Source organism: Micropterus salmoides, unplaced genomic scaffold (assembly GCF_014851395.1).
Source record: "Micropterus salmoides isolate LMB-PRFRI ecotype aquatic unplaced genomic scaffold, ASM1485139v1 Ms_hic_scaffold_14, whole genome shotgun sequence".
Classification (NCBI taxonomy): domain Eukaryota; kingdom Metazoa; phylum Chordata; class Actinopteri; order Centrarchiformes; family Centrarchidae; genus Micropterus; species Micropterus salmoides.
In genome coordinates this window covers 8,142,368-8,168,834 of record NW_024040485.1, presented here as the reverse complement: position 1 = coordinate 8,168,834, position 26,467 = coordinate 8,142,368, and the positions used below count along the sequence as shown (strand labels likewise).

At 38.6% G+C, this 26,467-nt stretch overlaps 1 protein-coding gene across 1 annotated transcript in view; it reads right to left on the bottom strand.

Moving 5' to 3' along the window:
- The window catches only part of st6galnac3 (ST6 (alpha-N-acetyl-neuraminyl-2,3-beta-galactosyl-1,3)-N-acetylgalactosaminide alpha-2,6-sialyltransferase 3), an 85,238-nt gene that overhangs the window by 39,109 nt on the left and 19,662 nt on the right, over positions 1–26,467 (bottom strand). The window contains exons 2-3 of the mRNA XM_038717484.1: positions 12,657–12,851; positions 6,465–6,874 (exon numbers count right to left, since the gene is read on the bottom strand). Of these exons, the coding sequence (XP_038573412.1) occupies positions 6,465–6,874; positions 12,657–12,851 (605 nt within the window). The remainder of the gene's footprint in view (positions 1–6,464; positions 6,875–12,656; positions 12,852–26,467) is intronic.

Sequence of the window (26,467 nt, the reverse complement as noted above, 5' to 3'; positions counted from 1 at the left end):
GTCAGCTGATAAAGTCTCATGCCATATGCCATGCGCTTTGTTCAGATAATGCAGGAGGAGGGCAGAGATAATAGGGGAGAAGACTAGACCACAGGTACAGATCACATTATTAAGTCTACTCCTTGGACTAGGAAAGGAGGCTGCATGCTTATATTACGAGAGCGGCTGATATTTATTTTGGCCTGTCTCCTAAGGAGGTCAGTGTAGTAGGTGTCATTAAAAAGCACTCAAAATGCAGATCACTTATACTGTTCTTACTAAAACAAATTTAAATTCATTTCAAAATGTGAAATTTGTATAGGCCTATTCTGTAAATAGCTTTTTAATTTTTATCTTAATTTTAATGTTTATATTCATTTTTGTCTTATCTTTCTAAATTATTTTTCATTTGTTCACTGTTTCTGAAACTGCTGCAAGATGCAAATATTCCCAGTGCAGGATCAGTTTTATTTTATTTTAATCATGTCAGGTTCATAAACAATCTCCATCTAACCATTTCCCCTCTGTTTTAGGTGCACACATTTGCATATTTATATTATACATTTATAATATATGCTTAATGTAATATGAAATATTCTAAACAATTCAAGTTTGGGCTGTCAGGTTACTTTTGAAACTGAATATTTAAAATAAAAATGTAATTAAAATTTTTAAAGATAAAGGACAAAAGATGTTTGCAGTTACACATTAACAAGGTCATAGTCATGTTTATTTATTAAATACAAGGGTAACACAAAAAATCTAGCTTATATTGTTGTGTTACTTTTGACTCAGCTGACACTTACGTTTAAAGTGAAATTATACAGAAGTCGTTCTACATTTGTACAAAATACCACCTGATATTGATAGACCACACCTGTGAGTTAGTTACCACAGCAAACATTATGTTTTTTTTTTAATTAATTAAAAAAAAATAAATAAAAATAAAAATTAATTCAATAAAAAAAAATTAAAATTAAAAGGTTTTTCTGAGAAATGGTCCCTGCTCTGCCCTATAAACTGAACCACGTTTCTGTTCTGTACTTGTTCGTTTTGGACTGTATCCAGGCTTTAGTGTTTGGTGTTTTATCAAAGCTAATGATTTTAGCAGAGCAGAAAACATTTTATCAATTGCTAAATTCATATTGCCTGACATGCTGGTGAGCAAAACTTCCTTTTGACTTACTTCCTCAAAGACTGGCCAGCGTTATGACATCACAGTGTTTCAGGAAAACCACAATGAGACAATAACAGAAGAAGAAGGTTGCAAATCCATGTAAAAAAAACAGGTTTTGAAGCATTACAATAAAGCATATGTTTTGGTGGTCGAAAAAGCTTTTAATGTAATTGACCAGTTGCCAGAACCTTCTAAAGGTTAAAATAGTTAAAGGAATGTTATGCTGAAAATGGTTTAAAAAACAACCAAAGGAATCAGTAGGTACTCACAGGTATATACAAAATAAAATAAAATTGCCCACGCTATCACACCTGTGAAAACACGCACATCGACAAACACGCACACACAAACCTAAGTCCATACACATGCCATTAAGGAGCAGCTGGCTGGGAAACAGAGACCCAGGTCACACAGGCCCAGGTGGCATTGCTGTAAAATGACACTGTGATTTAAGTCCTGTGTCATGGTAAGGTCTGTTATCTACCGCCGCCAACAGGGCCACGCTGATATGGTCCGACAGCCAACGACTGCAGCTCAGGAGGTAGAACCGATGACAGATTGGTTCAGACTTTGCAACTTCCTGCCGCAGTGAGCATTTACATGAATCATATGTTTGTACAGTTTTCAAACACATTTACATCCAAAACTGTAGTCGGACTTTTTTTGTCTTGGCTCCTGTTAGACATTGATTACATTTCTTCCTGCCTATTTCTTTTACCTTTTTTGTTTGGGCAGTTCACTGATAGATGAATGACTAGATAGAAAGGGCGAGAGAGGATGACGGCAAGCGACAAATGTCCCATCTCTGGCTGGATATGAACCTGGGACGTCACCATGATGCTGTGTCTTAAACAGCTGAGTCATCAAGATACACCTTCTGTTTGTTTGAAAATACAAACACGGACATTTTCCCTGCCAGCAAACAAAAGCAACACACTGAATCCGGTGCATGTAATGATGTTGAATCTATAGTGTGCTGTATTCAATAATTGAGTGTTACAAAGTTTGCTCCTGCAGACTGATGTGTCTATCTGATGTCTGCACATCCTATAAGAAACTATTTACACATTACAAGACTATAGTATGTACTTTGTACACATTTTCATAATATGCTTGTTTTTGTAGTTAGTTTACAATAAATGAATGTACTTAATACTTTATTTATTTTTTATTTTACATTATTTTGTTCCTTGGGACATGATTGTGCCAGTGAACATTAATTACAGAGTGACTACAGAATTACACCTCACAAAGAGAAAACTTTTCTCAAAGATTTATAATACTTCATTGTTTGCTTTCTGAGGTGTTACTGGAGCAGTTTTTTCATTACCACTATCCATTAAACATTTGCAAAGCTATGAGCAGCTCCATTTCCTTTGAGAAATCCATTATGCCATATCAGCACTGACTGTGTCCCAATTCCATACTACATATGCCAATTTTAAGCAGTTTGTTTATACGCCGGAAAAATAGCACACTGAAAAAAAGTTCTTAAACAAAGCAGAGCTTGATTGTTCAGTGTGAGAGCAACAGAAAAATATGTAAAAGCAACAAAAAAAGTTACAATAAATCTTTGGAAAAAAACATTTTCCTTTCTCAAGTTAAATGGCAATTTTAATCCAACGCTGCAGTGTGATTGACTTCCGTCATTGCATGTATTCTATCATTTCCTGTTTTTATTTAAAAATGTGAAGAAAATACCAACTGCAACAGTACATTGTATACTACAACAATTAGTGAATAATACATATTGTATAATAGGCTTTTCACAGAGGGCATTTTGACATATCACAGTAGAAATTAAAGTAATAATGGCTTTATATCATTAAGCCGCTTCAGTTTCAGGGTCCTGGTATTGTGCATGCTGGCTCCTTGTTTCATTGTTATGGCTTACTGGCCTTTATTAATGTTATAAGTAACTATTTTGAGAAGTCAAAAATTCATATTACTGTATCGTTGTTATATACATATTTTCCACAGCAATCACACTCACACAAAGTCAAGCAGAATACTGACATCTTTAAGTGTATTTGATTTTATCACTTTTCCAGTGTAAACGTATTACATACTCAAAATCTGCTTAGAATTAGTACGCCGTTTGGCATCGGAACATAGCTAGCTAGTGGCGGTTTAACGTTGGTCTTAAATATCACTTGATGGTCTCGTCTGACCTTTTCGACCTGCTCTGCTCCTTTAAAATAAGCTAGTTCTGATCATGGAGTTGGGTCAGGTTGAACTGAGGTGTTTAATTTCCTCACCTCTGCCCAGAAATGACTGAGTTTCCTAGTAGGGGTGTGCGATATTGAAAAATAGATATTTTCTAGGATTTTCGATAACATAATTAGACGATATTTGGCATCCTTCAAAAATGTGTTTGTAAAAGTCATGTGTGAGCATAGCGAGTGTGTGTAGTAGAAGAGATAGAGTGATAGTGTGTGAACGGGTGCACTGGTGAACGGGAGTAGAGCAGATAGCAACGGGTCAGCAACAAACCCTTAGTTTAGCAGTAATGTGCAGTGTAAGTTACAGTGGCCATTGAATAAAGACTGCAGCTTCTCAAGACTACAGCGGAGCTCCAGTGTGCTGCTTGCCAACTATTGAAGAAAAAGTGAAGGGCGTCAGCCCTGAAATTAGCATTGACTTCAACCCTGGAGAAAAACAAAGTCTCCCCTGTGCTTTCTGACTACAGTCTGGGAGCCGAACAGGAACAGTTAATAGGATATTAATTGTTGCTTATTAATGATATTAATGGAACCAGTTCTTATTTATGTAATTAAAACTGAGCATTTAAGACGATAAACACTGAAAATCACAAATGCAAGTATTACTGACATGAAACAGTGTGAGTAAGAGTTAACCATTTCATCTCACTGTATTATAGCCTGAGTCTTTAGTGGCTTTGATTCTGTCATCATCATTGTAACGGTATTTGAACCAGAGTTTGTTTTTGTGCCGGTACCTTGGTTTAGGGCTGTCTCGAACTGCTGACTCCCGAAGCTTTTCAAATTCTTGAGTTTCTGTGCGGTTATTAGTTGTTGGTCTTTAACAGCAACCGATTTTTGACATAGTTTGCAGACTGAAGTCTTTTGAGAAACATCCGTCTTTTCAAAGCTGAACTACCTCCATGTCAGTGAGGTTGATCCACACCTAGTCTAATTCAATCTAATGATGCAGATTCTGATGGTGTCAGTGTTTTATATTCTGCCGCTGTTTGTTCACTCATTTTTAACTTTAGTCATGAATTTTTCAGCATGATGCAGTGACTGACAGACATGCTGTTTTTGAAAGTTTTTTGCAAAGTGAGTGACGTAGCCTACTCGAGTCGGTCTATTCACACATTGTTAAAGCAACAATTAAGATACTGTTGTAGAGAATACATATCGCAAACCCCTACTTCCTAGCAAACCCTTTACATCTGGTTTTAAATCACCAGCTGAGACACGGTTACTCGGTTGACTGGCGAGTCATTCAGTCAGTGCTGCGTTCCACCTGATCAGCTAGGCGAAGCTGAGGCAGAGCGTCTCCTAGACTGCTGGCGGCAATCTAGATAATTAGAGTTGTGTTCCATCACTGTTCCATCTCGGGCAAGCTGATGATTAATCCATGCACCATGCAGCAAGCACTGAACCAAGGAACACACATACACATACAAGGTAAATGCAGACGAGCTGCTCCAGTGTTTCAAGAGTGTGTTATGTTGTTGTGGACTTTAAGATGTTAGTTAGTGTAGTTTGTTTGGATAAGCAGAGAAAATTAATGTAGTTTTACATTTAGTTATATTGCTGTGCACTTCAAGAAAACTAGTTAGCATGGTTAAGTGACTAACCTAAGTATTTTTTATTTCTGGAGTGGTATACTGTATAAGCTCAACATAATGATAGCAGGATCTCCCTCTGATTACATTAAAATACATTGTGTTACTGCTGACTTTCAGGCTGATTTAAAAGTTGTTACTATGGACACTAATTACCTCTAAATACTGGAATATGTGCAGCCAACACAAACAATGACGGACAGGCAGAGACAGAGACATATAGACAAACCTCTCAGCGCTCATCACATATTCATTATATGCGATTCATTGTTCACCCCTCGAGTTTGGTCTCTGTCACCAATCAGTAATGAATGGAGCACTGCATCACACCCAGGGGCATTATGTCCTGTAATGAGATTCTTCTCCCCGAGCACACCTCCCTAATCCCACGTCTCTATCTGTGCTTCGTGGGCCTTCGGAACAGCTGAGCCAGGCTGAACATAGGCGCTCTACATGAAATTTGTTGTTAACCCTGAATCCTGAATAAGAGCGAGACAATGGAGCTGAAATTGAATGGATGCTACGCCTATTACCGAACATGTTAATCCTCTTAAGAAGTTAAGAGAGGTCTTGATGACATGTGGGAGAGGCAGGAGTGTACAGCTCTGTGGAAATGAGCAGAGGCTAGTCTGAGAAACGAGGTTCATCCTAAACAATGGTGAGACCGGAGCCTGGTTCTCTTAGTCATTAACCTGCCATTCTTTTGGGGAAAATGATAGAGAAAGGCATTATTAGGTAAGGATTTAAAAAGGCGGATAAGACACATGCCCTTGGTGTGAGAGACTCGGGTTCAATTCCCCACAGTGACTCATCCACCAATGTGTCCCTGAGCAAGACACTTAACCCCTAGTTGCTCCAGAGGTGTGCGACGTTGCTTTGGATAAAAGTGTCAGCTAAATGAATTAATGTAAATAACAGAGAGCAGTTTTAGGATATGTTGTTGCCAAATGTCTCCAACAAACAAATACTCTTTCCAACTTTCCATCCCTTGCTGATCTGCAGCTTGAATAATTTTTTCCGCTTCTGCAAATTCAAAATGCACCAAGACACTGTCAGAGAAGTTGTGAGACCATCTGCAACTAGGGTGTTTAGAAAGACTGCCAGAATCTTGCTACCTCATTAACCAGATTTTCCCCAGACCTGCGTTTGCCTGATGTCTATAACCCAGGCAGCCCATGCTTCTGACGCTTCTCATAAAAGCTGCCCTCTAGAGAATGGCCTCCAGTGCCGTATAGTGCCTCTTCAGAGGGACACGTTAAGTAGCTCACTTTCATAACACCTCACGAAAGGGAGGATTTGAGACAAGGAAAGCACAGAGCATTGAGCAGACCATCCACATCGATAAGGTCAATATTATAGCGGCGAACCTAACAGTGAATGTCAAAGTACTGAGTGGTGAATTTGTCAGAGAGAAAAATTGGTCTGCTGTGGAATGTAGTGACGCTGTGCCAAAAACAGGAGCTAACAAATAAAGAAGACTGTGATCTGACTCACCTGTCTTTTCCCGTCTCCTTCTTGAAGACCATGTCGCAGTAGTTCATCCTGTCCTCTGTGTTGACATAGATTCGTGCATGAGGATAGTTCTCAGCTGCCTGTCGCAGCATGTTGTACACGATTCCCTTCCCATCCTTCCTCATGTTTCGTAGGGGCCCCCACACAACATAGACGGTGTCGTTGCCCTGGCCAAAGAAGTACTGGGGCTTCTGCAGCAGCAGGGGGACGCTGGTGTGCGAGACGACTCTCAGCGTGGTTCTCTGGCCCACGTCATGTTCAAAGCCCCTTGTGGGAGCATTGTTCATCCGCCAGATGCAGGGAGAGCGGTCGATCTGCGGGCCGGCAGCCTTGCCCAACATCTGGCCAGAGCTGGACACAATGCTGCAGAGCTCACAGTGCAGCTTCAGAGGCTGGAGGAGAGGAAGCAAGTCAGATACAATAATTAATCATTATTATATCACAATTGTCAAGTCCAAGTCAAGTCTCGATTCCAAAGAGACAAGTTTGAGTTACATCTCAAGATGTCAAGATAAGTCTCAAGTCTCAAGTTTTTTTCCTGTTAATTCTTAGGAGTCTGTCAACTCAAGTCTTCAAGTAGTTAAGTTTCAAGTAAGTCAAGTCCCACAGGAGTCAGGTCCAAGTTAAGTCTCAAACCTCAAGGCTACAGCTGCGGTTAAATAAAACAATGAGCAATCTATAACTTTTCTTCTTCCTCTAGAACTTCTCTCCACAACCAAGGCAACAAGCAGGGCTGCGGTACAGCTCACACAATAGAGGCACTAGATAATAAGAACAGTGACCCAAGAGGAAGGAAATATATCACAGTGCAAAATACTGCAGTGCTTTATCATTTTATAGCTTGAGAATAATGCTTGTGTGTGTTTGTACATACAGATAACAACATCCTCTATCACCGAGAGGCAAAAAATGCAAGAGTGTTGGTAAGGGAACAGGGGTGGTCTTAAAATTACCATGGGAACACAAGAATACAGACAACAAAATTGGAATTTCTAACTTGCCTTTAATTTAAATAGGTTCTTTTTTTTAAACACCGAATGATCGTCTAAAATATATTGCATCTCTCTCTCATTTTCATCTTATTATCTTATAGTTTGTGATATACTTTATATGTGTGCAATAATAATATTAAAGTGGTGTTTTGGCAAGGGGCTTGTGTGGTCAGAACATAAAATAAGATGCATTTGGTAATTATTTATAAAAACTATTCATCATGATTTTTACAGCTCTATTTAATGTTCTTTTATTTCCTAAGATTAATGTCACTGTGCCCAGAACTAACATTGATTAAGTTAATTGAATGTGGGACCCCAGAGGTTACAACAGTCTTATTGCGACAATGCAGAAGAGAGAAGCAAGGGAGCTGTGTCATTTATCTTACTGTATATTTTTTATATATCTTATTATACTTTACTGGAGCAAGGGGATTTGTAATGAATCTTCAATAATAGCTCTTAGCTATGCTTTGCCAAGGGAGGAAAGAAGCCCTCTCTGAATCCAAAATGGGAGATTTACCTAATTGAAGCTAATATGCTTGGTTTGTTTTGATGAAATTAAACTTTCTTAAGTGAATGAATGCAAGAGAAAGTTAGAAAAGAAAAAGCATTGTGTCATGACTAAGCCCTGTTTGATCATTTTCTTAATGGAGAATAACTGTAATGCCACTGGTCTGAATACAAATTGCATTTGTGCTGCGTTCTGGCTGCCTGTTTAGGCAGCGAACATGAAACTTTCTATTACATGTTCTGCGTTTAATCAACAAACAAGAGAGCTTTTGTGTGCAAACAGGATCCCACAAGGAAATCCAGTAAATTATATTACAACTACTTAACTTATCAGCACTCATATGACTCATTGCTGTGCAAACAAAAGATGAACTGCTCAGAAAGGGGAAAAAAACAGTGTTGATTTTCTCACAAGACATATTTCTTGGGCAAATTATTCCAACAGATCTACCTGCCATTTGCTTTTTCTCTCATGTATGGATTCAGTCATAGATTCAAAAAATGTCTCTGGACTGGGCTGGTAGCTCTCCGTTCACTGGGTGGTTGAGACACACATCACTGCAGCCTTGAGCTGTCAGCAGCTCGTCCATCATCACCCGCTCCCTTCAGCCCGGCTCATAACTCCATCACGCCTTTCAGCCCACACAGATTAGCTGTGCTCTGTGGGGAGCACTGGCTGTCTAACTGCATGCGAGACACATGCGTTTGCGACTGGAAGCCTACCACGAAGGAGCCCCTGAGCAAGGCATTTAACACACAACTGCCGCAGTAGAGCTGCTCAGTGACAAACTTCTGAAATTTCTTACATTAATTAAGGTTCATTTAATAATAAAACAGGAATCTGTGTAGTTCACAGTCACAAAAATAAAAATGGCAGTGAACATTATTAGCATCCCATGAACTCTAATCGCATTTACATGCATTAAGGAAGTGTGCCTCATCTAACAACTAAAAACCCTACTGGGACATTTTTATTTCATTTATAATAACAGGATCTAACTCCCAACAAATCTGTGAACATTACATCCTGTAAATCAAAAAAATTTTACGGCCTCTTCATCCTCTCAGCTGTGATTCATGTTTCAGTTTCATGTTCATGGCGGAGCTGTTTCAGAGTGGCATGCAGTAATCGCAAACAGAGTGCGCTTTTATAATCCCAATAATTTTGGCACTCTCTGATAAGTACAAAATCTACTGAAAGCCTCGGATTTTATTGCAGGAGTGTGTTAAAAATAAAGTGGGTTATTTAAAAAAGCAGGCTTAATGCCGGGAACGCAGTCATCATTAAATTATAGCACTGGGGTGTGAATTTAACCTTGACGTTCATTAAAATGCTCTAAACGCGATGAATTAATAAGAAATAATTATTAACATGCCAACTCCCAGTGTTAGATGTCTCCATGGCACTTAAAAATTCATTGATTAGCTGTAGCTGTCTGCAATGGAGGAAAAGTGATTAATTCCAAATTATACTCTTAGAGCACGCACATTATGCTAAAGGAAAAAAATAGAGTTTATGAATAAGGACTTATTTTAACTAAATAAGCTGTAGCCTTTTCTTAGTTTTTAGCGATGCTAATGTCAAGGGTAGGTATTACAATACGAGTTGGTCGGTCCATCTGTCTACCACTTTGGTCCGGACTGAAATATCATCTATATGAACATAAATTAAATTAAAACACGTTGGTTAGGTTAGCTTAGACAAAAATTTCCCATTCACTTTAATCCAAAACCACTACCTCACTACCTAAATAATTTACTTAATAGTTAGAGGTTAATTGAGATTCGGACACTTACTTATTATCATTCATCATTACCATTTAGCCTCATCACTGATGAAGAGTTGCAAAACTGTTATTTTCTCATCAGTAAAATTCACACCTTTGTATTGTGGGATTGTTAGTAGGAAGTAGTGCATGCTATGTTGGGCAACATGTAGTGGATTCACACACTCAAATAACATGGCGGACATCTAATATACAGCACTGCATATCTCTCCATTTATGCATGTGCAAATGAAATGTCAACAAAAGGTTTGGTAGTTAACTTTAATCTGTTATTTTTAGAAACTATCTCACAGCTTGGGATGCTAAAGGGACTTTCTGTTCACACAGTTAACTGCTTTTGATCAGATGTTTCCTAACAACTCATTAAAACATCAGTTAAGTCTTTATTAACTAATAAAGACTTAACTGTGTGAAACTTGCTGGCAGTTACTAAGAACACAGAGAGAACACAACACACAAACTAAGTGATGGATTTACGGACAGCAACCAGAGGATTTCTCATTAAAACCATCCACAAAGAAATCCAAATATAGAAGCCACCCGCCCCGCCTCATATTCTCCGTTTTGTACATTTCAAAGGGCCTGAATTAAAAAATTTCAGGTCTGAATGAAAATATTGAGTTTCTGTCTCTGTCTGTGATAGACCAGGGGCATGAATGTAAAGTGCTACAAGACAAATGTTTTCTATTTTCTGAAAAGCAGAACTGCACAAATTTATAGCACCTGGAGGCAGACTCAATCAAATAGGAAAATAAGGCAGACCATACCCATGCTCCCGGGTTATGCATTATACATGCTCGCAAGAGGTTTATAACACCTCGAATGAGACCTCACTGTGGATCATGTAAGATTGCCTTACTGTTCGGGAGAAATATTACTGCTTCTTAAGGTGTTGCTGTGTGCTTAACAGAGGCTGACAGCTCACACAGCAGGCTTTCACTCCGGATGTAATCATTTACGACACCCGGCACAAGGATATCACCTTGACCAGACCTCCACAATTCTGTCCATCCTTTGTCAGATATGAGCATGTTCTGCACGCTCATGTTAAGGCCAATCACTGCCCCTTCTGATTCGCTATAGCGAACTCACTGGTGGGGGAATTTGAGCTGAAAAGTGGCCTAATACTGTAGAAGCTGCCAGTCTTTCCTATGATTTGCATACATCTCCGTGGGGAGAGGGCAATGATTTAGGCAGGCTTGTCTTGAGGCAGAAGGAGGTTCAGACGTAGAGATTGGTGTAAGACATGATTGCCTCTGGGCCCATGTTGTGCGGATGAAACTCTCCGGAGGCAGTGGATGACGCAGCGCATTAATCTGCCAATATCAGCCTGCTGAATATAAGGCATCCACTTCTCATTAAGGACCAACGCATCCATCGCTACTCCAAATCTAGATGTATTGCAACCCAAACAGAAAGCACAGTCCTCATAACCTGTCAGCCGGAAATGCTGCCTGTATCGCTGTGAGCAAAAATATAAGATTTTCCTGCGTGACTATCCAATATCCGTCAGTATGAGCACAATTTCAGTTTTCGCCGGCTTCCTCCCCAAACAACAAACACACAGCTTGGTTTTTTACATTTTGATGTGGTGGGAATTAAAAGGCTTTGATATTTCAATTTCCATAAATTGTGCGGGGAATATACAGCACAGAGCTGTTTGAAGGCAGAAGAATAGGATCACAGACACGGGTGTTTGGAATTTCAAAGAAATAATGCACACAAGAGACATCAAACAGGAGTATTCAGATCCATCACAGAGAAGCTGATATAATGAATTAAAGAAATCCTCAAGGAGGTGCTGTGCTTTGCATGAGTGCATTTGAATACGCCTTCATTACCCAGGTGAAGCTGTGAGATGGCAGGTTAATGTTAATAGAGGGTTATAGAATATGAATGCACCATAAAAGAAAAGGTTACGTGTGTATGACGTAAGATACGACACTCACGCTGTAATATGACAAAGGTAAAAAGGTTTGTTTTAAATGTTAGATGTCAATGCTTTCAAATTAAGACTGATGTCATAAGAAAGATTTCAGCGGAGATGCAAAATAAGATGCGTGTGAATAAAGGTTAAAGCTCAAATTCAGAACAATCTGCTTGTTTTGTTGAGCGGTCCAAATTAAGTTGAAATTATATTAAAGCCAAAGCTTCAAGAATTTACATAACATAATTTATTATCACAGTCTATTGGCCAAATTTTAGTCACTTTGTATCTAGCAAAAGGAAGTTTCTCTCTGTTTGCCTCGATCACTGAAACACTACCATTTTGTCATTTTTTCATTCTCTTTTATTTTTTTTGAATTTCTTGAATCTCTAACTTTTCGCTGCAGTACTGTGTTTTATCGTGTAACTACAACTTGTTACGCTTGTGTAAACTGTGTAAAAAGAGACATCCTCTTAGTGAGAACTCCTGTATAAATAAAGGAATCACTCAATCAAACAGCTAAAGAGTGCTGCGCAGCAAGCTGTAAATACATCACTGACATAAGATCCCCTCATTAAGTTGATATGGGAGCAAACTGTTGTTATTAACACATCTAGCAGATTGAACAAGATTAGCATTCATTTGGAGGAGTTTTTCTGGCAACCTGATGAATATAAGCTCTTTTAGCTGATTTGTTCTTCACAAATTCTTAGTTTTCATGCAATATCTCTGTTAGTTAGTTTGTGACACCCTATAATTACACATAGTTATTTGATCCATTGTTAATATGAAGATATTGATTAGAGCACCTTTAAGTTGCTACCCAGAGTGACGAGACTAATAGCAGCTCATACATAAGTCTAGTCAAACATCTATATTCATATAATAATATGAAATTTTAATGAATTGCTGTTTCTGACTGTTGGTATATGTTTGTGTGTTTTGTGTCCCTCACCTCCTGTTTGGGGATGCTAACATAGCCCAGGTGAGGCTTGAAGGCCTTGTAGGGCTGCTTGGAGAACATCCAGTGGCTGCTGAAGGTCTGCCCGAACACTGGCTGCAGGAGGACGTAAGGCTTCTCCGAGTAGTTCACCACGACCACAAAGAGCGACACCGCCACGATCAGAATGGTGGCGATCAACGACTTCCTCTGTAAAGGGAGAGGGAGTGCACTTAAGACAAGTCTGAGAAATGTAGCAATCATAGACTAAAGCTGAATGTTTAATCAAATCTTAACTTTCATTTCTTTATTGTCAGCAGTTTAATAGCTTGAATTGAAGAGTAAACACAAAAGTGGAGGCTTCCCGGTTGCATCATCAATCTGCCTGAAGTTGCAACTGACAGATGCTATACATGGTTTGACAACAACAATTATTCTCTGAAAAGGCCAACGATATATATACTGTATATACAAATATACAACATAACCAGCCAAGACACACAGCATTTCACTGTATAACACTGTGCTTTTAGGACCACTTCAAGGTGTGAGTTGCATAAAACTTTATGAAAAGATAGAGTTACATCCTTAACTTTTAGCACCACTGAGCCAAAAGTAGGCAGGGCAGTGGAAATATTCGGAATATTCACTTCCAACAGTGATACGACTCTTTCATCAAAGTTCAATTTATTGTATAATCCGTCCTGTGTTGTACATCACTCGCTTACTGTATTGTTGCATCTGCACTTTATGCAGGTAAACGGGCCAATTGTGATGCTCTTTTCAACAGATTTCAGACAGTAGTTTTATACCGACAGATAATAGTTGATTTTGAACACATCAGTCTCTATTTGATTTCTTTCCATGTTGTCTTAGATCTTGGTGTTCTAATATCATTTACTGTATGATTGCTGGTGCAGATCACTTAATTCCCCAGTTTAGATTAGGAGTTTTGTTTATATTTCTGTTAAACGTGATGTTCAGAACTTTAAAGCTGATGAATATATAAGTTGAAATATATCTTTCTGTCAGTCATCCTAAAGAAAGAAGTCATGTGCATGTGGCAAATAAATACACTTTCAAGAGAAAGCTTTATTCGTAAGATTTATTTTTTCATATTTGGGCAAAAGAGCACTCAAACCAGTCCCAAATGAGAGGACTGAAATGCAGTTGCGTTTGCCTGAGTTATTTCAGTTCACTGTTTGGCTCATTTGGTCATCATTTTGAAATACAACAAACCAACAAGGGCAAACCAACATCAGTTTTAGCTGTGCAAATGCACATCAAGTGGTTGAAAAAAACAACTTTGCATGGCAATTTGAGTGACAGCTTGTGCTACAGACTGGTTTGTGTTTTACATAAAATGTACAGAATGCGACTGTATTTCACAACTTTAAAGAGAAACATACATGTTCACCATGTCAAAGAAGTATGTTAGTGTGAAAAAGAATCTTACTTGAGTCACTTAGATGTTGTCTGACCAGTGAGACAGAGAGACAAGAGCACTCTTACATTGAGAAGACATGAAGTAGTGGCTTTATGACAGCGAAGGAAGAAACTGTTAAATTCAATCACTATGTTTTCAATTCAACATAGATGACTCACAATAACCCCCTTCATTTTAAATGTATCGAGAATGAAAAGATCTCTGTGAAGTCCTCCTTCTTTGTTAATTTGCAGAGGTTAACACTTAACACTTAGGCATGCTAGCGGCGTGGCTCTAGGGAAGGCAATTCCAGTCAGTCAATCCACCACTTTGGTCCAGATTGAAATATCTCAAGAAGAACTATTGGATGGATTGGCATGAAAATTTTGCAGAGACATTCATGTTCCCTGGATGAAGAATCTTACTGTTTGGAGATCCTCTGTCTTTTCATCTAGCGCCACCAACAGTTTGACGTTGGTGATTCAGAGTGAAATATCTTCACATCTAAAGGATGGATTACCATGAAATTTGATACAGATATATATATATATATATCCAAGAGGATACATTCGACTGACTTTGATGATCCTCTGACCTGCTGGTGGTGCTAGAGGAAAAGTTTTCACTTATTCCGTTAAATATTTATCTAATTGATGGATTGGCTCAAAATTTGATACAGACATCCCAGATTCCCAGATGATATATTCTTATGACTTCAGAGGTGATCCTCCTCAGATTCAGACTCAGTGGAGGAAATTTGTTTTCACAGTCTGTACAAAGAACGTCTTCAACATGAATACTACACACAAACTTTTAGTACACCAGGGCTCTCAAGCCTCACGCATTCACCGTGAGACACATGCATTTCAGCCAGTTCACAGGCTCATACCTCATATTTTTCACGCTGAGAAGTAAGCTAAGAGATAATGGCCTCGGAGTTGTCCTGCTATATTCATAATTTTTCATATCTTTCTCTGTAGCCCACTAAATGCCAGAGCCGTTAAGCTGATCAGAAATTAAAATGTGTTGTTTCCGGGTAACCTCCCTGATCCCGCTGCAAGCATGTTCGTTACTAGGCAACATGAATGCGCATGCACGCACGGAGTGGAAGCTGGAAGAGCAAGACCCCAATAGATGTTGTAAATGCATTTTTTTTTTTTTAGCATTTTGATTTTACGATTCCTGGACGAAATTACTTGCCTGTGATCCATAGGCTGTGATCGTGAGAGCAGCTGATGTTGAGAGTACAGCCAAATTGCTGAGTTGCTAAATTATTATTAATGCAGTGAAAAACTCTCCAACCTCTTTGCAACCACAAGCTTTGGTGGTGAACAAAGTAACTTAGGCTTATTCAGATCCTTTAAAAAGAATAAAAGTACTAATACCTCACTGTATAAATACTCTGCAAGTACTGCATTGAAAAAGTTAAACAAAAGTATTTAAGTAGGCTATAAGCAGGAAAATGTAGAAGCAGCCTATTAAAAATAAAAGTGGCCTACTCAAAGCAGAAAGAAAAATGTCCCATATGACTGTTATACTATAATATATTATATCATTAGATTATTAATCCTTATGCATTAACGTAGGCTAGTTGGTTGAGGTTCAACTATTTTGTATTAGACTGCAATTAATGATTATTTTTATTATGTATTAGCTGTATCAGCTGATTATTTTCTCCATTAATCGATTTTAATAAATTCTGAAAATAGTTCAAAATGTTGTCACAGTTACCCAGGGCAAAATGATTAAAAACACATCAAAGTAAAATAATCAAGTAAAAGCAGCAAATCTTTACGTTTGTGAAGCTGGAACCATGAAATATTTTTACATGAAAAATGACTAATACCAAAACAGTTGCCAATTAAATTTCTGTCAATTAGCCTAACTGATGTAGTTCTACTAGCTGGACTGGCATAAACCGTTAAGTAATTTAATTTATATTAAAACATCCTATTTTTTCTATTCATACGTTTTGTGTAAAAAGCTTATTTTTTAAAGTAACTAGTAACTGAAGCTCTCAGATAAAGTAAAACGTACAATATCCCTTTCAGATGTGGTGAAGTAGAAGTGGCATGAAAAGAAAATATCCAAGTTCAGTACAAATACCTTATGGACTTAAGTACAGTACTACTTTGTTACTGTCCACCACTGTTTGGCTTTGGCTACCTTAAACTAAAGGAAATGACTAGAGATGTTTTTCTACATTTTGGCTCTGGACGGAAAGCTATTATGCATCATGATGGTGAAAATGGCTGACCTTGAGCCACAGTGATCTAAGTGGGAGCCCGATACCCCTGTCATCATCACCTGGCATTAAAATGTGCAACAAACAATTCATAAGCTGAAACGTGAAGTCTACTCATACACATAGCCTGTCAACATTGAGCACTGCTGTTTAATAGGCTTGTTTGGGGCCAAATTTCTTTTTATTTTTTATAATTTGTATTTTTGAAATGTATGTTTGATTGTCTGAGCGGCAGAAAGTGACGGTGAACGCGAGCGGAGGAAAATATTCTGGCAGTAAATGTCCTGTGGCGGTTACAGTGTGTCAGCTTCTCAAGACCAAGAAATGTTTGTCTGTTGTTTTCCCACCTGCTGGAAAATTAAAGCCTGTTAGCGCTAGCAAACAACTCCCTTCCCCTTCAGACTGCGCAGCTAAGAAGGATAGCTTTTACAGTAGGCTAGGCTGCCTCTTTTGGCTGCAATGTAACTGAACATTAACTCAATTTATAGAAAGTAACTGGTAGATTTTATTACTGCTTACTTGTTCAATGTTGAGAACATCAGTTACAAACTGAGAGTAAACTGGCGTAGCCTACAGCTCTGTCCTGTACAGACTGATTCCATTATTTTTCAATTTTCAGGTGAGTGAGAAAAAGTGGTTGTTAGGAAAAGAAAGGATGGAGGTGACCGGAGTAGCTGAGGTTAGTAAAGCTAATTAGTGATGCAAACTAGTCCTTTTAAGCTAATGAGGAGACGTTTCTTTTTGGATTTTAATCTGCAAATAAAATGCACCTCAGTTTCTCATGTTGCCTATGTTTTTATATTAATCTCTACAGATAAATGTCAAAAGCTGTAAAATGAAGACACAAAAGGCAAACATGAACAGTCGTATCTATGATGATTCTGAGGTCATATTAACAGGGTTTTCCTGCCGTTAAGGCTTAGGGGTGTTGCCCAAAACATGCTGTGCCATAAATGTAAAATCACTGTGGAGAGCATCATAACCAACCAAATTACTTTCCACAAATCTAACAGTTGTAGTTCCTCCCCAGTAGACTGATCTTTGGCTGTTGGTTATTTTTTATCTGCTCTAGCTTTTCCAACTATTTGTTCAGAGATATGGTGAAAATAATGGCCCAATATGATGTGAAATTACATATTTGTCATTGGAAAATGTAGAATTTTCTTGGGGGAGGAACCCCAAAATCCCCGACCATGACCACCATGACCACCACGACCACCACGACCAACACCAAAACATTAATCTGAAGCTCACATTAAACTGGGAAAACACTGAAGTTTTAAGCTATTCTAATGTGCATCGCATGCACGGACACAAGAGCAATGTTGCTGAGACATGTTGTGTTGGGGTTTTGTATTCATAAAATTTTGTTCTGCTACAACTCCATCCTGTATATATTTAAATAGTCTTTTATCAGATTTACCAATTGTTATAATTTCTATTTTGAACTATAAAATTTAACTGCTAGTAAAAACTTGGGAGAATTGGCTGGGGCCGAGGGGCCGCTACTGCAAATATTTGAGTGGCTCCTCATCTAACAGCTCACTCCACATTTTTGCTAAAACTTGAAAGCCCTGAGTACACATATATACAAACAATGTACACATATTTACACATATAACACATGAGTGGCATCATTAACTTGTCTCTGACTTTTTATTTCTTCAGTACTTTGGTATATATATAAGCACCTGCAAAACTAATGACATTCCCGTCACCCACCGCTCTGCTTTGTATTTAATGCTAAATAGCAGCTGTTAGCATGCTAATACTCTAAGATGGTGAACATGGTAACCATTATACATGCCAAATATCACAATTTTAGCGTTGTCAATATGAGCTTGTTACCATACTGATGTTGCCACTACCATGGCTCTAGACTCAGTCTTGTTGAAGTCAGGGGATTAGAGACCTTGTCCACTGTGCAGAAATATAGCAATCTAATTTTCTGTTTCAGCATCTCTACCAAGAAAGCAACAGCCAGGGCATCATTGTTTCATACATTGCAAAACTGCAAAATGGTCGTCTAGAGGTAAGAGGTATTATGGCTTGGCAGAAAGAGCAGAGAGTAATGAATAATGGATAAGAGACGGAGGACGAGGAAAGGTCTCACAGAGGAGAAGCTATTGGCAGAGCTAGAGATCAATGCCCAGAAGAGTGAAAGCATCAGACAGAGATGAAAAAAATCTGCGGTGGGCTACGATATATCTCGGGGCCTGAGGTGATAATAGATTGCAGTGGAGTCAGATACTGGGTTTTTTTTGTTGTTTTTTTCAGGAAACTTCAATAACAGGCTGCTAATCTAACAGACAACCAGTGGGAAACTGGATTTTTAGGAAGATGCTGTTTCGTGGATTCTTTGAAGTTATCAGATGGTGAGAAGATTGGATGTGGCATGTGGTAATGGTGAAGCCTCCACTGCCAAAGCGCCTACACCAACACAAGCTCTGATCTCCAACATCAAACGTCCCAAGGGAGATGCCGGAGGCTTCGCTTCCCACAGACAAGATCAAACATGTGGGGGGGAGGGGGTGAAAAAGACAGTGACCATTTGCTGCCCTGACAAGCCTATCGCATTTTACCAATTGCATGTGTGTTACATCACGAATCATCAAGGCACCACCCATCTTTGATCACAAAGGGAGAGGTCTCAACTTTGATCTTGTATGAAACAGCACCATGACGACAAATGGGATATTCTCGATTGCCACTCTATACTTCCAAGTATTCTACAAAATAATAGACCACTTTCCTGAAAGGACAGTCAGTTGTTTCTATGTCATCCCAAAAGACAAATAAATGGCAGGTCGTTTTCTAAAAATGTGCTGTAATAGCTAGTCATCATGAGTCCATTATGAAGCACGAAACCAATCCCTTATAAAGCATGTGGGTTCTTCAGGAAGGGGGGGAAAAACTCTTGACTCAGTCTGCAGAAAAATCCATCTGTTCTCATGAGGACAGAAAAGTTCCTTGTCTCCTTCAACCCCAATCTGGCCACAAATCACAGGGGAAATGATGTGTCAAAGTCTGGAGGCGATTGGACTACCCAGTACTGGAAGTAGCAGGGCGATGAACCTCCACTAACTCGAGTGTGAGACTCATGACTCCTCTCCTCATTCGCTCATCCATCAGGGTGATCACTAGTCAGCCTGTTGAGCCGTTTGACAGAGAAGTTGAAAGGCTTGATGTTGAGGAAGGAGTACAGTAGGGGAGCGCCAGGCAAAATGGGGACTATTAACACCAGCAGTGAAGAGGCAGAATGGCTATAAAGTTTCAACATCAGAGCTTTCGGTCAATGTTAAACCATTTTGCTTGAGCAATATGACTTCATATGCGGCTGCAACGACCTTGTTTGCGACCATCAAATCAGACAATGATGGCCATTAACTGCAGAGTCACTTATGGCTGTAGCCCGGGGACGTTTTATTTAACACACCCCCACCAAAAGCTTTCACAGGGCTATTTTTAAAGGTGCTAAAAACCTACTCTGTGGCGGTATTGATCTCAGTTCGCAGACAGAGTGTGTGGGATCATCGGGACACACACGAGAGAGCCATGATTTTCTCGAAGTCGCTCCTGCAGTGAACCTGTGTGACCAGTTTACATATAGGAGTTTTTAGCAGCTAGGTTTTTATGGCCACCTCGTCCACTTGTGGAAAGGACTTAACTACAGTTGTGGAGAAAGTGAGCAGTAGCCAGTGATAGAATAGATGTAACTGAGTACATTTACAAATGTACTGTACATAAACCTGTAAATGAAAGTTTGGCCACTTGGTGGCAGAGAAAACATAGAGAAGCCCTAAGCGGCTATTCATTCAAATTTTTTACTCGCTTTTCCCGTAATAATTGAATAATTTTCTCCAGATAATGAATGTTTTTTCCTGTGATAACAGAATATATTTCTCGTGATCTCGAGATAACGAAACAGTAGTTTAACACAGTGGTTTAATGGTAATTTCAGTACAAACATCAGCGTCGCTGGTTAGCTCAGGTAGTAGAGCATAGGACTCATACTTTGGAGTTGAGGGTTTGATCCTCACTGAACACTAACTTTTTATCTTTTTCATATTCCTCTTCCAAAAAGTTCTTATGAAGAGACTGTTTCACATGCTCACAATAAAGCACATGCTGGACTGCGTGCATCCTGGAGATGGGTCCACATCCATCAACCTATGGACTTTTCATTTCCCCATCATTCCCAGGCAGAGGAAATTTCTGTGCATCTCATTCAGGGGAATCCATTTAACATACACATTTCCTGACAGCTATTTCGGAACCTTTGAAATAGCCGTTGGGAAATGTGTGACTGGATTCCCCTGAATCTCTTTGTTGAAGAGGATAATAAAAAGACACAAAAAGAGTTGTTGAGAGCGGGAGTCAAAACTGCGATCCATGGATTACAAGTCCTGCACTCTACCAACTGAGCTAACCAGTCATAGGGAGAGGTGAAATTATCCTAAGGAAATGCACCGGCCGACACCTGTATTCGGCTATGGTTTGTTATGTCAAGATCACAAGAACATCCCGTTATCACGCGAAAACGGAGAAAAAATAATATTTGAATCGATGGCCGCTTAGGGTTCTGTAGAAACATGCTGTCAACACATGACATATTGTCACATTTTAGGTTGATATGGTGAACTTGTTAGCAAATTCAGCAATTACAGAGCAACATTATCTTTTATTTGGAGTGTTTGAGTCCACCTGATGAATGTAAGTCCGTTACAGGTGATCATTTTCTGTAGATTCATTGTTTTCACACTGTCATTTGATACATGATAGCCATTTTTTTTACAGTGTAGTATCACAACATTGACTTAAGTTAAGGATCTGAATACTTCCTCCATCACTGGGAAAAGCTTGTTCAATGAGGATATGACATTTCCTCTGCTCAGTATTTGGTATCTACAGGCTTAAAATATATTTTAACATTATATTTTGTATCAATCACTGCAGCAATTCCCCTAATAATGTACACCAAATAGGCAATACATTTATAAATTACAGAATAATCAACAAGTATAGTGCCCCATCCACTAGTGTGATGAATGAAAACTCTAAGCACATTAGCTGTATATATAGTGCAATCGAAATTTAAACTCCATCAGGCTCTATCTGGGCATGAAGAGAATACAATTTCCCACAAAGACTTACGCTCCAGCTCAGTAAACAACAGGACCACACTGTAGTTCAATTCAAAAAGATAATCGCAATGGGTATTGGAATAATGAGAGGTTCAACCTGAAGTAAAATGGCTCATGAAAAAACATATCTGGTAGCTATTTTCGATTGCCTCGTGGGCAATGGGCAAAAAAAACAACAACAGAAAATTACATTTGCAATGCAAAATCGCTACCTCCCTGGCACCTGATTCTTGCCACCACGGTCCAGCGAGCAGTTAAAATCCAATTTCAATTAAGGCGTTTGAGAAAATGTTTACCGAGTCTTTCTCTCACTCTTCCTCCTTTCTTTTTAAGCCTTAGTTTGTTCTCCAAGGCAAAGAGACAGAAGCACAAACAAAGAGCCGCTCCAGAGATTGTGAGTGGGGTCCAGACACATTACTTAATTCGTGTCATATTTCCAGCAAAGGTCTTACTTCAAAAATGATCCAAGCACAAGATAACAAACTATTCTTTTCTCAGGAGGATGAGGATGAGGTTGACTCTTTGCTGCTGGTAACACGGTCACGCACAAGTTCCCCTCCAAATTTCTAGGCTTATTATTATTATTATTATTATTATTACAATAATACCACAAGGGAACATTTTTGTTTTCTTTGTATTTCAGTCACAAGTAAAGTACAGAAGCATTATCAATGTCCTTTATGTATCCTAGGTGAAAGTACTGGTTATGCCAAATGGGCCCTTTCACAGTGTTACATATACTGTACTATATACTGTAAGATTATAACCAATCTGTTTAAAATATGTTCTGGGAATATGTTTGTGTCTTGAAACAATAAAGAATAAGGGATTGTCGCAGCCCTAGATTGAAATAATCCTAATACACATGCGTAGTTTTTCACTTTCCATAAGATACTAGATACTTATTTCACTAGACATAAGAGGGGAGTGTTTCTCATTGAACAATTCATCAGGCTTTTGAAGCTCTTCAAATGTTTTGTATGAAAAATAAGCTAAATAAATAAATAGTAACTATGTCAGATTCCCTCTAAAATGTGGTAGAAGTACTATAAAATGGTAATACTAAATGTTACATTGCACCACTCTCAGTTTTTTCTTTAATCATTTCACTGCATTAATGAAGTAGAGATGAACTAATGCAAAGAAGAAGCAGTGAGTGTCTCTATACATGTTGCATTCATTAACAGTGAGAGGGATATATTAAATGCTGAACTGTTGCATGAATGAACAAGCTGCAGCAAAGTTCCTGCCTCATCTGGGAGGTTTGTAGCCTGCTGGTCCCTGCAGAGCCCAGCAGAGGGGGCAGTCACCTCACACAGCTGCCATGTGGCACTCACATTCTGACTAATGTTGTGTTCTGGAGAAACTTTCCAAAGATTTTTTTACCCCTCGAGTTATGGTGCGTTAATGGGCCAGATCCCAGCAGCAGGAGGTTTATTTATTTTCAGGTGTCTCCAGCAACCCCAGGGCAGTCACGTGTAAAGATGACTGAGAAGTGTTCACTCTGCAAATACAAACAATCCAGCTCATTCATTTTACATTTTACTTTACAGTGTTTGTCGGTAGTCTGGCTAGCCAATAACATATTTCTCATAATTCATCATCTCCAAAAACAAAATCACTTTTTGTTGTAAGCAGTTTGCCTGTTGGCAGACCCAAACAGCAGCAAAAGCTTTTAAACCTGAATAACAACAGGGTAAAACTTCCCCATTATAACATCTTGTACTGTGGGATGATAAGATTTTAGTGCTGAAACAGTTTTGATAATTATTGTTTAAATTGGAAATTGTTGGAAATTTGGCATTCATTCACGGATTCCAGCTTCTCTTCTCTCTTTTACACCATCATAATTTAATACATTTGGTTGGTGGTCTTGGACTGTTGGTCAGACACAACAAGACATTTGGAATACTGGGAAAGTGTAATGGGTGACATTTTATTGACTAAACGAGCAGTTAATCAGAATCAGAGTTAATCAAAATAACTGACCAATTAATGAATAACTAAATATATTGTTAGCTAACTGTCATATCTGAGATTTAGCCATACTGTTTATACCATACTGTCCTCCCCAAAAATATGGCAGTAAAGGTCATGTGCAAACTGCAAGCATCTTGTTACGACCAAGCGGCAACTCCCCGGGGGCAGAAGTGCCAGAAACTGTAGTTCCTTGAGTGGCAACTTGATAACTTAACAAAAAATACGGTGTTTTTTGAAAATTAAACCATGTAAACATGTTCTGGAACAATCCCTAAATAAGATTTTTAACCTGAAAATGAGAATAATACCACCTCTTTAAAATGCTCAACTTTCTAGAGCTCAATAGTGACCGCCCACTTTTTTCACGGATCAGGTTCCGGAATTAAATTGGATTTATTTAATCCACTGACTTTTCCAAAAATCCTTATGTAAAGAATTTTAAGCCTTTAACAGATCCAGCCAGCTACGATATCAATCATGACCATAAAACATCTTAATCGGAGCAAAACATCTACAAGAAAAACGGCAAAGGTCCAAGACTGTGTACATAATAATTCTGAGTCAAGGAACTACTCATCCCATGAACCACTGCCAGTGATATCTTTTTCAAGGACTTCCAACCTAACAATTATTTAGCGCGCTTTTTCTTGCTTTGATCCTTCTCATAGTGTTTATTTTGGTTGTAATTTGTGTTGTCATCAACATGGTACAGTGCTTCCTGCAATCCCCACTTGGGTGTACAGTAGCATCGGTTCTACCGATTCCCCACGAGTGCGACAGGGAAGAACCGGTAAATTTACTTGTTTTGTGATCCGGCTATATTTGCGTGACTAACGTTATGCTAATATTACGTGATTTAGTCCCAGTAAGATAATTCAGATCAATCAACCAATCAGTGCTAGCAGTAGCAGTAGTAGGGATTTAAACATTTCCATGGTAACAGCGAGCTCCACCAGTCAGAGACGTTGCTCTTACACATGAGGACTGTGGGTAGTGTAGTACTTCTCCGTCACATCGCAAATAAAACATATTTTTCTTAAAACAAGGTCGATATTATACGGAAGAGCATATACTATTGTATTAAAATCTCATAGCTAGTGGTGAGTTTACATCAGATGGTTAAATAATGGCTCATAATCAAAATCCCAATACAGAATATAAATGGGATGTTTTGCTCCCGCTGTTTGTGTCCTTTGTGAAACCAAAAGTCAACGTTGACTTATTTTAACTTACATAAGTTACATCACGTGGCCATTTCACAACATTAACCACATTTTTATTATTGTTACCATGAAGGCAAAGGTCCAGTACACCTGTCTCTGGTTCTCTCCAATGGCCATCTATGTCATTTTGGCAAATCAATGCTATTGGATTTACCTTAATTTATCAGGCTTTTTAAATAGCCAAAATGATAAACCAGTCTAGTTATTTTATCCATAAAAAGTTTCTAAATTGCTTAGAAAAATTCACATCTACAATTCTTGGCAAACATGGCAAACCCTTGCACAACTACCAGCTGAACCTTATAGTAAGTTTCTTCGTTTTTAAATTAGTTTTTCAGAAATTGTACTATATCACACAACATATATTGATATTGTGATATTTACTGTATACACAGTACCATGGCAGATTATTTCAACCCCTATCCACTGGCCAACTAAAGATGAACCGATGAGACCTAATGTTGGATTCCAGCTTTTATATTTTATTTTCATGTTGCTCGTTTCAAATTAGGAATCTATTTGTAGGAAAATAAGTGTTCACACCAGCACCAAGAGTTTCTGTAAATAGGCAAATGTGACAAGTTACACTAAAATCATTGCTTAGTGCTGTGCAGATGAAACTTTAATTACTCCTGATGTGATGTAATTGACCGTGTTTCTTTCCTCCAGTACATTAACAAAATATCCTGATACTGCGGCTTTTGGTGCATGCTACTTTCGTTGTATCACCCTTACCACCGGTGATATATGAATAGAAAATCCTTCAATCCAGGTCAAATGAACACTAATCTGCTCTGCGGGCATGACACTGCATCATTATGGTACAGAGCATCACAGAGAATCTTAATCTGCCCAAAAAAGAATCTGCAGGGGCTACAGTAAGGAGGAAACACACGATTTAATTTTTTCATAGCTAAAAACATCGATACTGCAAATTGTAATTAGTAGATGTGAATGTAAATGTGTGTGTGTGTGTGTGTGTGTGTATGTGTGTATCTGCACACGTGTACTTGTATGCGTGACTGTGACGGGAAAAACAGTAAAAACCCATTTGACTAATGCATATCTGATATCAAATGGAACATAATCCCCACAAGTATAAAGGATTAAACACTACAATATTCACTTCCCCATCTGGATCCTGCAAACTTTTGGGACGGGTTGGGGGGGATAAAAAACACCACCATATGTTCACAGAAACAGTTTGGTGAAGCTCTGTGCTCTGCTGCGTAGGTTGCTGCTCACTCACTTGAGAAAGTGAAGTATTTGTCAATGTGAAAAAGGAAAAATGGCTTTTTGATAAGCTGAGAAACCTGCGTATCTGTGCGAGTCGAATGAGTCTACCTGTCAGAAAAACAAAACATATTCAGATTTTATGTTTGACTGTAAGTTATCCTGCTGCCATAAAGACTCTCTGCTGTTTGGAGAGATTGACATCACTGTCATTACTAGTTCACAGCACTTACAACAGTTCGTCCCTGGATAGGGTTCCTTGTTTCATTTGATAATGTCTCAGGTTGTATTGAATTATTATTGAACATTCATGTAACCCTCAAAACACATCTGTGCAGACTCCAAATGAATTATGATGTTACTGGTTTATGTGTAAATCAACAACAGTTTGCTAACAAGTTCACCATATCAGTCAGGGGTGAAAAAAATCATTAATGCAGGTTTAAATATAAAGTGAAGTTTGATTTTCAGCACTACATGATGGGAAAAAATTGCAATGTTGTTTGACAGCGGTTTCCAAACCTTTTTGGCAACGCACCCACTTCTACACCCCGAAGAGGGTTGATCCAAGGGCT